This window comes from Acromyrmex echinatior, chromosome 16 (genome assembly GCF_024713525.1).
Source record: "Acromyrmex echinatior isolate Ae372 chromosome 16, ASM2471352v2, whole genome shotgun sequence".
In the NCBI taxonomy this organism is placed as follows: Eukaryota; Metazoa; Arthropoda; class Insecta; order Hymenoptera; family Formicidae; genus Acromyrmex; species Acromyrmex echinatior.
Genome location: NC_141867.1, coordinates 9,366,689 through 9,381,559, shown reverse-complemented (window position 1 = coordinate 9,381,559; position 14,871 = coordinate 9,366,689). Strand labels below are relative to the sequence as shown.

Sequence of the window (14,871 nt, the reverse complement as noted above, 5' to 3'; positions counted from 1 at the left end):
GAGACAATGGAAAATGAAAGAATTTTAAATCACAAACACGGTTGCCAGTTCTCCGTTTTTTTCTGACAGATTTCGGTTTCTTGAACTAATATTCAATACTCCAGCAGACGTGAAAATCTCAAATTTTTGTAAACTTTTCACGTAGAGTATCGAATATTAATCCAAAAAACCGAAGTCTGGCAAATAAAAAAACGGAGAACTGGCAACCGTTGATTTAAAATTCTTTCATTTTTCTTTTATTAATCATATATCTTTCTCATTAACGTATAATAACAAAAATGATTTCAAAACGTAATAATTGGTAAGGTATACGATTTTCCGTGAGTATGTACATCTGTATGTTCGTAGAAGTGATCCGCAAGAACTCAATGGTGTCGGGCGTTCGATGCAAGATCAGAATGTTGGAGATCTTATGTTCGATCTTACTTTTTCCTTTTTTTCATAACTTTTTTTTTAATAAATAGCGTTATAAATAAACATATTACTCCAAATATATTTTTTATAAAATTATAAAAATTATATACGTGTACTTCAATGTGCTCGAAATTAGTGGCACATTTCGAGCTGATTTCTGAAATGCTACTTTTCTTTCACAACCGCTCAACGCTTGACGGCCGAATCGCTGGACCGGATCGCGTGCGGACATGCATCTCAAGAGCGTCGCAATATAAGAAACATGCTGCGATTATACCTTCCAGAAAATTATCATGAAAATATTTTTCTTCCTACATAATTATTATTTTCTTAATGATGATTGAACATCATATTAATAAGTAAAAGCATTTTACTGAATGTGATGTACTTTTAAAATATTTTTTTATTATTTTTATGATACATTCGGTTTCTTTCAAAGAGCTACTGATCACGCTTTTGTGCCACAGAATGTAATATAGAATTTATTTTACTGTGTCATATATTTGGTAATCTGTTTGTATTGTTTTAGTGGAATAAACCTGGAGAATGCACTTAAATGACGTATCAATACAACTTCAAAGATAATAGAGAGTTTTTACAATAACATGGATCTAGATACGATAAACGGCTTTTCTTAATTAGTCGCTAAGAAGAAGATAATATGACCATGATATCGATTATGTATTTTTTTCTTCGAGTGAAAATGTGAAAAGTGAAAATTTTTTGTATGCATACATATATCATTTTGCATGACGCTATACGCGTAGAAAACAACAGCGTTATACGAGTCAATCAGTTGTAACCAGTATAACCCGCGTTCATATCGTTGCCGCGCAACTGTCAATTCAGTGTAGTAGTGTAGTAGTGTTCTACACACCCGCGTGTGCGTGCGTGCGTGCGTGTGCGTGTGTGTGCGTGTGTGTGTGTGTGTGTGTGTGTGTGTGTGTGCGCGCGCGCGCGCGTGCGCGCATATATAGTGTTCTGTGTCCACAAAATAGAAAAAATGTAATAACAAAAAATTGTCTGTTTTTGGTAAGAGAAGGTTATGAAGATGTTTTCTAACAAGAGCGACTCACACAGTGCAACACAGTGATTATCTCATCCTTGTATTGGCGAACAACAAGATTATGATGATGCACCGTGTCATATCGTATCACACTGTGTCTGTTGAAAGGCACTCTATGCCTTTAAAATTGGTTAAAAGATTATTGTCATATGTGTTTCTATTGAAAAGCATCCTATAAAGCCAGAAAGGTTGATATCTTTATATCATTCGTGAAAACATTTTTATTTATCATACAAGTACATCATACAAGATATGGTTAAATGTTATAACAATAAATTGTGCTTTGTTTATGTTACGTCTTACAGACACGATTCTTTCCTTCGGCTCCACGTCGTAATTATGGTTGGCCTCTGCAAAACTCGAGCGGAGCCTTCTGATAACGGTCTGACAGAATTGAAAATAGGGACCGGACAGGCTCCGCGAAAACTCGTAAATGCCAATCAACCTGAAAGGAATAACAACTTTAATGCAGGCCCAAAAAGAGACAAGATTGCAAAAGTCATTATAAATGCACCGAAGTCACGCAATAGTAAAAATCTAAGCTTTGTCATCCGAGACTGACCAACAATTTCATCTTAGGAAAACAGGCGCCATGTCGCGCTTAAAAAATCATAAAACGCAACTTCCAAAAACCAACTTCGTGGGGTAACTTACCACGATAGCGTTATCTAAGATCAGACTCACGACTGACAATGGTAGCCCTGCACGCAAAACTAGTTGTGCACGGTAACCATCTGTTTACTTAGCCGTATTTTCCGCGAGAATAACAGAATTTGTCATCCATCTGGAGCAATCTTGACTCTTTAAAGAAAAACGTAAATCACTTCTTTTCTTCTCGAAACTTCTCTAACGATGTACTTTAGATTAACAACGATAGGACGCTATAAAAAACCGTAAATCTCGCGACATTGCAACTAACTTTTGCATCCTAGACAAAGAGCACAATGCCCTTTTTTCGGGATATAAATAGAGGTCCCGCGGAAGCGCAGAGCGTCAGTACGGAATTCTAAACCACCGGTTCACATCAGTGCAGTGCACGAGTTAACTATTGTCGCGGGCAGTGCGGAAATTATTCGAACTCGATAATCACCCCAGTTCGTAGTTCCATACAAGTCCGAAATTGTGGACAACTGGAATTACCAGCCATACGTCACTACGACTGCCCTTCTGACGCTCTCCGCAGACGACGGATCTCCTTGGTCACATACTTGGAATCTTTTCGATATCTTGGGGATAGCCAGCTAACAGTAAGTCGCCATTCCTTCCAGCCCATTCCCCGTCTCCCCGCATAGAAACACACTTATATACATTTATGCGCGTTTCCGACGAAACACACATCATTTTAACCCTTCGGTTTGTAATGCTTACTAATACTATTAAAAAACGCGGACGAACTCCCTATGTCCGGAGGAGTAGGAACCATCCCCTTGAGCCACCCATTGTTTTGTCCTGCGAAACAAATGTTTGTGTTTAAAATATAATATATTTTTAAGTTTTATATGTTAGTATATTAATATGTAGCCAAAGATATAACTTAAACTACATTAATCTTTATTTTAATAATCTTAGTCGAATTATCCCGGTCTTAGGGCTACTTGAATCAGATGAAATGCATTAGAAAAATTTTTTTCATATTAGTTATTAGTTTCTTCTTATTATTAAAATATTATTAGGTAGTCAAATGTATGTATTCCGGTTTATTTTTTTCTCAATTCTAAAATTGGACAATTTTCCAAAATAAAATAAATCTTACATTGTGGAACCAAGCTTAATACATGTTTTCGTCCCTGCTAAGATGGTAATATAGGAAACGGAAAAAAAATATCGATAATTTATCGATCAAATTTTCTGCATAATCATATTAATTCAGAAGGCATAACCATTTTATACATTGGAAATGAAAACCTGTAATATATTGTATTGTATACCTTTATTATTTATTAAGTTCGACCTTTATTAAGTTTAGCCTTCGCTCCAGCATCCGCTTAATAAAATTAAGTTCATTCGACGCGTTTTTGCATGAAATGAATGAATCTGACCGAAAAACGTGTCGCTCTATTCCGCGAACAGAGGTATTAATTGTTGAAGTTGGCAGATATTCAGATGAGGAAATCTGTCACATCAATGGCATTGAAGGTTACACAAATTCTTTCTCTGCTTTAAACACAAATTTTCTACTTAAAAAAATTCTTTGTTTTAAAAATACAAATTCTCTGCTTTAAAATATAAATTATTTTTTATGTAATTTTTGTTTTTACAGTAAAGAATTTGTTTTTAAAGAAGAAAATTTGTTTTTAAAGCAGACAAATACCCCCAATCAAAATTCTCTGTTCTAAAAATAAAAGTTATATAGAAAATAATTGTATATGTTTCCTGATAGCAAAATATTAGCCAATTTGAGACCAAATTGGTAGCAAACTCAATTAGATTTTGATTACGAAACTATAACCATCTATGTTCGCCTTTGGCTATGGATTTGTCGATAAAGCTTGCTGACAAGCTAGGCGAGCAAATTGATGGAAGAAATCGAGCAGAGTTTGTTTCAGATTCTGCTCTCAATCTGCTCTCAGGTTATGCAGGACTTTGTTCATTTTCTGCTATCAATCTGCTGGCAAAGCATACCTAGGCTTTGTCATATTTGCGACAGCAATTTGCTGACAATGTCAGATAATACAAACTCTGGGTACAATTTATTACCTTTCTGCAATCAAAAATTGGTAGCAAGCCCTTCTCAAAATCTGTTTTCATAAATTCTGATACCAGAGTTTTTAAAACAGAATTTGTATTTTTAAAACAAAAAAATTATGTTTTTAAAGCAGAGAATTTAATTCAAAGCAATGAATTTGTGTAATATTGAAGCAGATAATATTTATTATAGCCTCACTTACATGTTCTCATATTTATCTCTATGTCATCGATGTAACAGATTTCCTAATCTAAACAGTCTTCACTGTAACGATTAATATCTCAGTCCATTACAGGATAGAGCGATACTTTATTTATGAACATTCGTTCGTTTCTTGCAAAAACGCGTCAAATGAACTTAATCAATATCGGAGGTGTGAAAGCTAAACTCAACAATTATTTTACATTTAACTTCACTATAATTCCATGGAACAGTTTTTAGTATGCACTGATATAATTTGTAATGCAAGCGACTGAATTCACTAATAATATTCTTCTATAGCACAAATAATACTCATTTATCTGTAAATTCTCATAATTCAAGTACAAATTGTCACGCGTGTTGCATTTTGTCGCGCTCAACAGCTCGAAACTCGGTACAGAGCTTCGCGATGTCGCGGATAGAGACCGCGACGTTAGAATCATAATTTTAATTATATATATTAATATAATATCAATAAAATAATTGTTACTGTATATAACATGCAATGAATGTCGTTATATTGCTGTTCGTTTATTATAATATATAAATAACTAAACAATGTAATAGTTTCATAATCCTGTATTAAGTATATAAAGTAAAGTTACATAATTATAATATAAATAGAGTATAATATCTGTTACATTATTTGTTACTTCCACGTTATATTGTATTTATATTTGATGTTTGCTGGGATTCTTTCAGACATAAAATGCTGATTGGATGATCTAAAAGAATATACCAAATATATTATCGAGTGCTCACTCAACTGTTGAGTCTGCTGAACGCAGCCATTGCCAGTAAATTACTGTCAGAAATATGACAAAGCCAGCTAGACATGATTTGCCAGCAAATTGGTAACAGAAAATGAACAAATTCCTGCATAATCTGACGGCTGATTGAGAAAAGAATCTGAAACAAACTCTGTTTGATTTCGGTCATCAATTTACTGCCATAGCTTGTCAATAAACTTTCAACAAATCCATAGCCAAAGATAGACACAGATGGTTATAGTTACGTAATAAAAATTCGTAATATAATCGAATTTGCTGCCAATTTGGCCCCAAATTGGCTATTGTTTTGCTATCAAGAAACATATAATTATTTTCTCAAGAAACATACATAATTTTTGTTTTTACAGCAGAGAATTTTGATTAGGAGTATTTGTCTGATTTAAAAACAAATTCTTTACTGTAAAATCAAAAATTACATAAAAAATAATTTATATTTTAAAACAGAGAATTTGTGTTTTTAAAACAGAGAACTTTTTTTAAGTAGAAAATTTGTGTTTAAAACAGTCTGAGAGAATTTGTGTAATCCTCAATGCTATCGGTGTAACAGATTTCCTTACCTGAATATCTGTCAACTTCAATAATTAATACCTCGATTCGCGGAACAGGGGATCAATCATGAAACTTTTCACGCGAACTTGATTTTACCTAACAATCACGTAATTTTTCCTCTAGAATAAAATCGTGAAAAGTGAAAAAGTTTGCAATATTTATAATAATCATTATAAAATATCTTTATTTAACATGTATAATATACTATTATCACTTCCTCTTTATATTTTAAATATAATAGCTTTTTCGGCCCGACCAGTTTGCATCAACTTGGATTAGAAAATGCTTCGCTATTGATTGACGTTACATGCTTTACCAATAGGAGAGCACTCAAAAATATGTACAGATTTCTAGTGGATGTGTACTCACAACCTGTCGTTATAAAGCTGACATTACATCTCAGTTGATGTAGCGCGTGTCATTATAAATATATTATACTTAAAATTAAGAATGGGCCCCTCCATCGCTCATTCTTGTGAGAACGCAACCATATATTCTTCGTCTCTTCGATTTTAACACAATCTTTAATATTTATTTGCAACAGAATGAATTTTTAATATTGTATGAATATTTTTTTTTGTTTGCGAGAGGAAAAAATCTTCACATAGTCCCTTATCCGGGATATTGCCAAAGGAGAAAACTTAACCGGATGAGGGGAAGATTTTTTTCAATCGAATGAAGGGAAAATTCGTTTATTCTTTCACTCACCGTAAATTTTATCATTTGTTTTGTGTGTGTTATTGTGGAAATTATTAGGTTTATCTGTAGTACAGCAATACCATTGTAATTTTTTTAGACTGTACCATGTGAGAACACAATCACTAAAAATTTAAAATGCCTATACCGGTTAAAGTTAGATCTTTAATTACACATATACTAATATGTACAAAGTTAGATCTTTAATTACATATATACTATATATATAGGTATACTATATACGTACTATATATATACTATATACATATATATCATATTTACCATATTTATAGTTCTTCAAACTGCGCGCCGAATTGGTTTTTCGAACTTATAAACGCAATTAAACTACTAGAATAATATTACGAATTAAATTAAATCAACAACCAATTCTTAATAATTTCATCTTATTATTATAATGTAATACTTTTCGTATTTACTAAAAATATATCCTATTTATTTATAAATTAACGTCAAATATTGCAAGAAATCAATTTATGTAAAAAAATCACAATCGAAGATTTGGAGGTCAATCTAATTTTTTTATCTAAATTTTTTCAAAAAGTTATATAAACAGGACTTCATTAAATATTAATAATTTTTTAATAATTTTGCCTCAATGTTTTTGTGCACAAAATGATAACCTTCTCTAGAAATCAAATAAATATACCTATCTTTCTCCCTTCAAACTAAACAATTTTTATCTGAAATATTGTCTTACTTATGAAATAATCAGCTTTTAGAAAGTATGTTCTATTTGCGATAATTATATATGAGCAATACTCATATAGCACTTGCAGATAGATACAGAAATATTTGCATTATTGTATAATAATATATCGGTCATAAGAGTATTTTACATTTATAGGTGAACTCAAAATCCGAAGTTGATACGAAAATTCGAAATTTTACTAAAAAAAAAAGGAGGCTTTTAATCTGAACCATTTTCACAACTCTTTTTATTTCAATTATTTATTCCATCCATCGAAAGTTTTTTGAGAGCAGGCCGCCATGTCCTTTTTTCGAGTCATTAACAAATTGGTACTCTGGAATTACAAGCAATTATTGTATTATTTCATTGTATGGGCTAGTATAAATTTGAAATCAGATCTCAATAAACGACTTTTATATTTTGTGCACTAAGAATAACATATCGCACTCATTTTCTAGAATGAAATTGTAATCTGTATTCCCAAAAATATCAAAAATGAAAAGGTCAAGCCATGTTCAAATGTTCATATGACTGTTCGCTTAAGAGGGAAGTGCCTTAAGGATTGCAGCGCAAAAATCGAAAATGCTTGGAAATAATAACGAATAAAACAGAGAATTATTTTGCATAGTGAGAGTATTTATTTTTGCATGGTTAATATCCAAAAAGAAAAATTAATCTTGAAAAAAGTGATTTAGTTATTCAACAACTTTTGGAAGTACAGCAATCAATACTGGCTAAGACAATAAATAAGGAACATAATAGATACATTTGGTCATTTAGAATAAAATCCCAGAAAATATTCATATCAGGTCTATATTAATAATCACTACTTGAAAATTGCTTTTGGTGAGATATTTGAGATACTTGAGATTGACTTAGATTTGAATGTATATATAGAATTAAATGTGAGTTCCAGCTAAATCGGGATTATATGTATATTGTTGCATATATTAAGTGTAGTAAAAAGAAATCCATTATTTTTCCGATAGATGGCTTTAGTAATCTGTATCTCGCGAACGCGTTATTAACACACTTGCTTGATTTTAATTATTACAATAATTTTAATTTAAAGATTTCTATAGATAATATATGTACAAGATTTATTGATAATAAGCAAGACTGAGTAAATAATAGTCTTTGAAAAATTAGTTTATAAAAGAATGAGTAATATATAACTTATGTTAGAGAGATACTATGTTTCTATCTTTTATTTTGTTATTGTACTATTGAAGAGAATAATAATAATAATAATATTACAAATTTACATTTTATTGTAAATGTTTATATGACGTTGATAGAATTTATGTAACAGATATATAATTAAACATACAAAAAAATGAATATAATAAGATTATTATAAAACTGTTGTAATACTTGAAAATGACTAAAAATAAAATATCAATTTATACCAGAAATATATATATTTAAGAAAAATACAAACGTATAATACTTTCTCGAATATCATTTCTATTCTCATCCTTCGTGAAAATTTTTCTCATAATTTTTATACGAATTGGAACATTTTTTAGAAATACTCAGAAATATTCGGAAAGTTTACATCTTCTCTCAGAACTTCTCATACAAGTAAATTTTGAAATTTCTCATCCTATAATTTTTAAAAAATATTTTTAAATTTTTAAGATTTTGTAACATTTCATCAGAAATTATACTTACAAAAAATCTTAAAAATCTTATGATATTTTATAATTAACATATATGAAAAATTCTGAGAAAAGATTTTCTGAGAAATGTTCCAATTCGTATAAAAAAATGTGAGAAAGTTATAAAATTATACAGAAATTCTGAAAAATTGTATAGAAATTTCAAAAAATTGTATGAAAAATTCTGAGAAAAATTTTCATCAGGGATTGTTCCATATTCTATTTTCTTCGTTCATATCTAAGTCATCATAATTTCAGGTACATTGTAAAATTTTGTCACGTTGTGAAGAACGCAACAAGTATTGACAATAAGTGCTAAAATTATATCTATTCTTAAACATTTGAATATATGAATCTATACATTATCATACACATATCACGCATATTCTCGAATATTTAGAAATATAATCATTATATAATTCTTACCAGAAAATTCTGGTGAATAATGCAGTTCTCTTTCCTTCTTTAAGCATCTCCACCGTTCTTTCAAAACTCTGATAGTTTGTTCAATATGTGAGCGTGCTTTTACGTGAGCATCGATGTAACGAGCAGAAGGTGATTCTTCAGGTCCAATTTTGGTGTCATTAATTAAGGTAATAAAGGGTATGATAAGTTTTCGTGTGCATGCGTGCGTGCGTGCGTGCGTGCGAGACAATTGAAGCATTCCAAACGCATGCATCATGCGTTCTCTTGCCATGCCCACTATTTACAATTAATATTTTTCCATAATGATCAGAAACCTTAAAATACAATATTTGAATACATTAATGATATGATAATAATAAATAATATTATGTGTACAAATAAGTTTCCGCCGTTTGACAAAAAACGGCCACTAGCAATGGTTAAAATTGTCTGATGTAAAACATTATATCGTAAGGTTGGACATCTGTCAACAACATAATCTTGAAATACTAGCGATTTTGTTCAGCATCATATATTTTTTTTTGTGCGAAAATGCCGAGTTTTGAGCCGAATAAGCATCATTTGCGGGAACTTTTGATTTACTTCTTTAATTTGAAGAAATCTGCAGCTGAGGCTCATCGATTGCTTGTAGAAGCATATGGTGAGGCTGCCTTAAGTGAAAGAAGTTGTCGTGAATGGTTTTAAAAATTTAAGAACGGTGAATTTGACGTCGAAGACAAAGAACGTAGCGGAAGGCCGAAAGTGTACGAAGACGCGGAATTGGAAGCATTATTGAAGGAAGATCCGTGCCAAACGCAAAAAGACTTGCACTTACATTAGGAGCGACTCAACAAGCAATTTCACATCGTTTGAAATCATTGGGAATGATTCAAAAGCAAGGGAATTGGGTTCCATATGAACTGAAGCCGAGAAACGTTGAACGCCGATTTTCCATATGTGAAATACTGCTTGTCAGGCATAAACGAAAGGGTTTTTTACATCGTATAGTCACTGGTGATGAAAAATGAATCCATTACGATAACCCAAAGAAGAGAAAATCATGGGGATCACCTGGCCATGCTTCAACATCGACAGCCAAGCCGAATATTCATGGAAAAAGACTCATGTTGTGTATTTGATGGGATCAGCTTGGTGTCGTGTATTATGAGTTGCTCAAACCGAACGAAACCGTTACTGGGGCACAAAACACAATTGATGAGATTGAGCCGAACACTCAAGGAAAAACGCGCCCACTACTACTCCAGGCATGACAAAATTATTCTCCTGCATGAAAATGCTCGACCACATGTTGCGACGTCGGTCAAAACTTACATGGAAACACTCAATTGGGAAGTTCTACCCTACCCGCCGTATTCACCAAACATTGCCCCTTCCGATTATCATCTGTTTCGATCGATGGCGCATGGCCTGTCTGAGCAGCACTTCACATCATATGAAGATATCAAAAATTGGATCGATAATTGAATAGCCTCAAAAAATGAAGTGTTCTTCCAACGCGGTATCCGTATGCTACCAGAAAGATGGGAAAAAGTAGTGGTTAGCAATGGACAATGCTTTCAATAAAACATTATGTATCGTTCTTTCACAATAAATGCTTAATTTTTGATAAAAAACGGCGGAAACTTATTTGTACACCTAATAGCAAAATAATAATGTATAATAGTTATTATCACTGATAATAATTTGTTACTTAATTTATTATATTTACTATCAAAACATTTAACGAATAGTATTATTGCAGTCGCGGTTTCGTGATCGTAAGGTTCTTAATATTTAATATTAGACACTCCTTCGTATTTTACACGAACATGCTACTTTATTGCAAAACATTGAGAGCATACGGCTCGGATTATTCGTAGTAACAATGGCAGTAAAAAGGCAAAAGTTCTTTGGCGGGAACGGACAGCACTCGCTCCGCTCACGATCCGATCTCTCTTTTCTTCCATTCACACGCAGCCCTTCCGGTACCTTCCTCTAACTCACTCCTCGACCGGTAACGCCGGTAACCGCGTTTCGCCCTCTATGTCAACGGTATTGAGAGCGCGCTTCCAACATCTCTCCCATCTTGAGTTGTGACTTCTTGGTAGGAGCAACTCAACCTATCTAAAAAAAATGAAAACAAAAATAAAATGACAAACATTTAATCTAATATCTAATATCTGAACCGGTCCGGTTTCTTGATGATACGGCCCCTTCGGGAGTAGGAATAATAGGCGGGTTCTAACTCAGGTCCTCTGAGGGGAGCGCGGGGCGCGGGGATACTCATAGGCGCGGGGCAGTAAGCGCGGGGAGTACTGGTAGGCGCGGGGAAGGGAGGGGAGGCGCTGGAAGTCCCAGCGCTATCGATGTTTACGTCCCGGTGCTATCGATGTTTACTGATGTGTCGCCATGTGCGGTGTCACGTATTATTGGGACCGCCGCCACCCATCATCGCAGACGCTGCCACCACTGCCGCCACCCCCGCCACAGGCACCAGTGCCACCACCACCGCCGCGTCCCCAAATTAAAAAAAAATGATAGCCATCGTTTTTCTGTAAAACAAAAGCGTTACATTAGCATGTAACATATAAGAAGAGAAATTCACATATATATATTTATGATACTTACAATTCCAGTCTTCCGGCTCCGGATCAGGCTCGTACGGTCGGAGACCAAATAACTCTGTTAGGAAGAAATCCCTTTCTTCCCACATGTCTATTTGATTCTCCCGGTCGCACTCTCTTTCATTTCTTTTCATTCGCCAAGTGGCTATATTAATAAAGCCTCTGATTTGAACAAAATATGGAGATACAGGATGAAAAAAAAATGAACAAAATGAATTTAAAAGGAAAAAAGAAAAAATAGAAAATAAATCTATTTGTTATACTTACTGAGGGGATAATTTGCACCCCCACCTCGTTCCGTAATTATAGCCGGACTTGCGGCTCGTTGTCGACCATAAGGTACTGAAAAGTAAAAAAGATGCAAAATCACTAAAAAATGAAGCGCAAAAAATCACTAAAAAAATGTTTGATAAAAAAAACAACTTACCCCTTCCATGGGATACTCGTATCTAATTCGAATTAGATCTCGTAAGTTGCTCATCGTTGAAAAAATAATCTAAAAAAATCGACAAAATTTTTTTTAAAAATTCACAATATTATCACTTAATAAATAAACATATTCTACTATTTAGCGTAAATAGTAGAATACTTTTACACTTTGGGGGGAAAAAAAATCACTCACGTTATATATTATCACGTTAACTTTTCACCAAAACTTTCACGTTAACTTTTTATCAAAACTTTCACTCGCATGCAAATTCAACAAAAGACTGACGCTGAAAATCGATCTTCGGTGTGGTGTGGTGTGGTATGGTCATGTACTTGGGACCACCGCTGCCGCAGACCCCCCGCATCCATCCTAAAGTGTTGTCATATGGTATCATGTACTATTGGGACCGCAGCCTCCGCAGACCCTGCGTCTATACAAAAAAAAAAAAAATGTGTTTCAGGCAGTCACTGCGGAGTCCATCCCTAAATGCGTAGCAATATTATAACGCGAACAAGAAATATTAAAGAAAAAAAGGAAGAAAAAAAAAACCTATATAATAAAAAAAAACTTATATAATAAAAAAATTCTTACCTTCTCCACACCCTCTCCCTCTCCGTCCTCCTCCTCATCCTCCGCTGAATTCTTAGTCCTCTTCCTCTTCCTCTTCTTCTTCCTCCACCGTCTTCTCATCCTTCTCTTCTTCCTCCACCGCCTTTTCCTCCTCCTCTTCTTCTTCCTCCTCTTATTCCTCCTCTTATTCCTTCTCCTCTTCCTCCTCCTCATCTTCCACTGAATTCTTATTCCTCTTCCTCTTCGTCCAAACCCTCATCGAAATTGTAGATGAGACAATTGAACACAATTCTATTAATGCTTACTCGCTTGAGATCGTCCGCCTCATCAGCAGCCTCGATAAGGCGATAGAACAGTCCTAATTCATCTACGCGTATTCGAGTGAGATCAATTATAATATTATTATGAATCTCCTCTAAGAAATAGGAGGAGACGCTCTCTTCTTCAGTTTCTCCTTCTTCCTCTTCCACTTCCTCTTCTTCCACTTCCTCTTCTTTCACTTCCTCTTCTTCTTCCACAGCCTCATCGAGATTGTCGAAGAGGTATTTGAGCGCAATTTTATTAACGCGCACATGCCTGAGATCGTCCACCTCATCAGCAATTTCAATGATCCGATGGAACAGTTCTAATTGATGTACGTGTAGTTGAGTGAGATCTATGATATCACTTTGACTTTCCTCTGAGAAAGAGGAGGAGGAGGAGGAGGAGGAGGAAACGCTCTCCTCTTTAGTTTCTTCTTCCACTTCCTCTTTAGTTTCTTCTTCTACTTTCTCTTTCATTTCCTCTTCCTTCACAGCCTTATCGAGATTGTCGATGAGGTGTTTGAACGCAACTCTATTGATGCACACATGCCTGTGATCATCCACCTTGGCAATGAGGCGATTGAACACTCCTAATTGATCTATATTTAATTTAGTGAGATCAATGATATTATTCTCAATATCCTCTAAGAAAGAGGAGGAGGAGGAGGAGGCAGTTTCCTCAACTTTTTGTTGTTTTTGCATGTTATAACTGCACAATAAAAAATTATCATTTCACTTAATCACAGAAAATGTGCAACAATATTCTATCATTAACACTAAAATAGTAGAATATTGTTGCACATGGGGGGAAAAAAAATATCACTCACGTCTTAACACGTCTTGCGCGCGGAGAAAGCAGAACAAAGACTGACGTTGAGAATCGATCTTCGCCGTTGAGAAGCGAGCCTGCCTAGGATCTATAGGGGTGGGAGGCAGTTGTATATAAAACACTTTAGATCATAAGTGCCGTCACGAAAAGTTATCGCTATAGCGCGTCGAGATATAGGATGAATGGATGGATGGATGGATAGATGGATGGGAAGTAAAGAAAGTACATATATATAATGATATGAACAAAAAAAATTTTTTATTCACATATTATTACATCATTTCTTTTTTTACGTATTAAAAACTAAAGCCAATAGCTCGCAATCGACGAGCTGATGTTTGTTAAAAATATCACTATCGCGTATAGCGTTTTTGGACGCGATGTTGGAGAATCGCGTATACTTGACATCAACTGTATCGACGAGTCGGGTTAATCGTTCGAACGTTACATCGATACATTCGTCAAACTCAAACATACGTCGTAGCGTCGTTTCGGTCATCATCATGCGTACGGACGAAGAATTGAGACGTACGAGCGTAGCATCGTTCAGCATGCAAACGCTGACGGTTAACGGTCCAACACTTATAAAATTGTCTTTATATTCATTTCGCAGCATCTTGTAAACATTCCATCGCTGCTCGTAGAAACCTTTCCACGTTTCGAGAGACAGCAGCAGTTCATGTCCGCGATGATCTCCCAGGGCGATCTCCACGTAACTCGGTGGACCAACGTTGATTCCAATTTCCAAAAATTTATAGCCCGTAGTCGTCAGATCGTAACGTCTACCCAATAAACGCATCTTACGATGCTCCATGTTGTGTATATATACATAATGTTAAAAAAAAAACGTTTCTTTTGCATATAGAATGTTAAAACTTACATGTTACTGCAGTTCTTCTTCGTTTCGTACGATGAGTTGCTGTCTTCAGCGTAGTACA

At 34.3% G+C, this 14,871-nt stretch overlaps 1 protein-coding gene across 1 annotated transcript; it reads right to left on the bottom strand.

Annotated features, from left to right (window-relative positions):
* Nucleotides 1-14,029: 14,029 nt before the first annotated feature.
* LOC147907148 (uncharacterized) lies at nucleotides 14,030-14,871 on the bottom strand. The gene has a single exon (XM_087414359.1). The coding sequence runs from the start codon at nucleotides 14,745-14,747 to the stop codon at nucleotides 14,223-14,225; it is 525 nt and encodes a 174-aa protein (XP_087270485.1). The 5' UTR covers nucleotides 14,748-14,871; the 3' UTR covers nucleotides 14,030-14,222.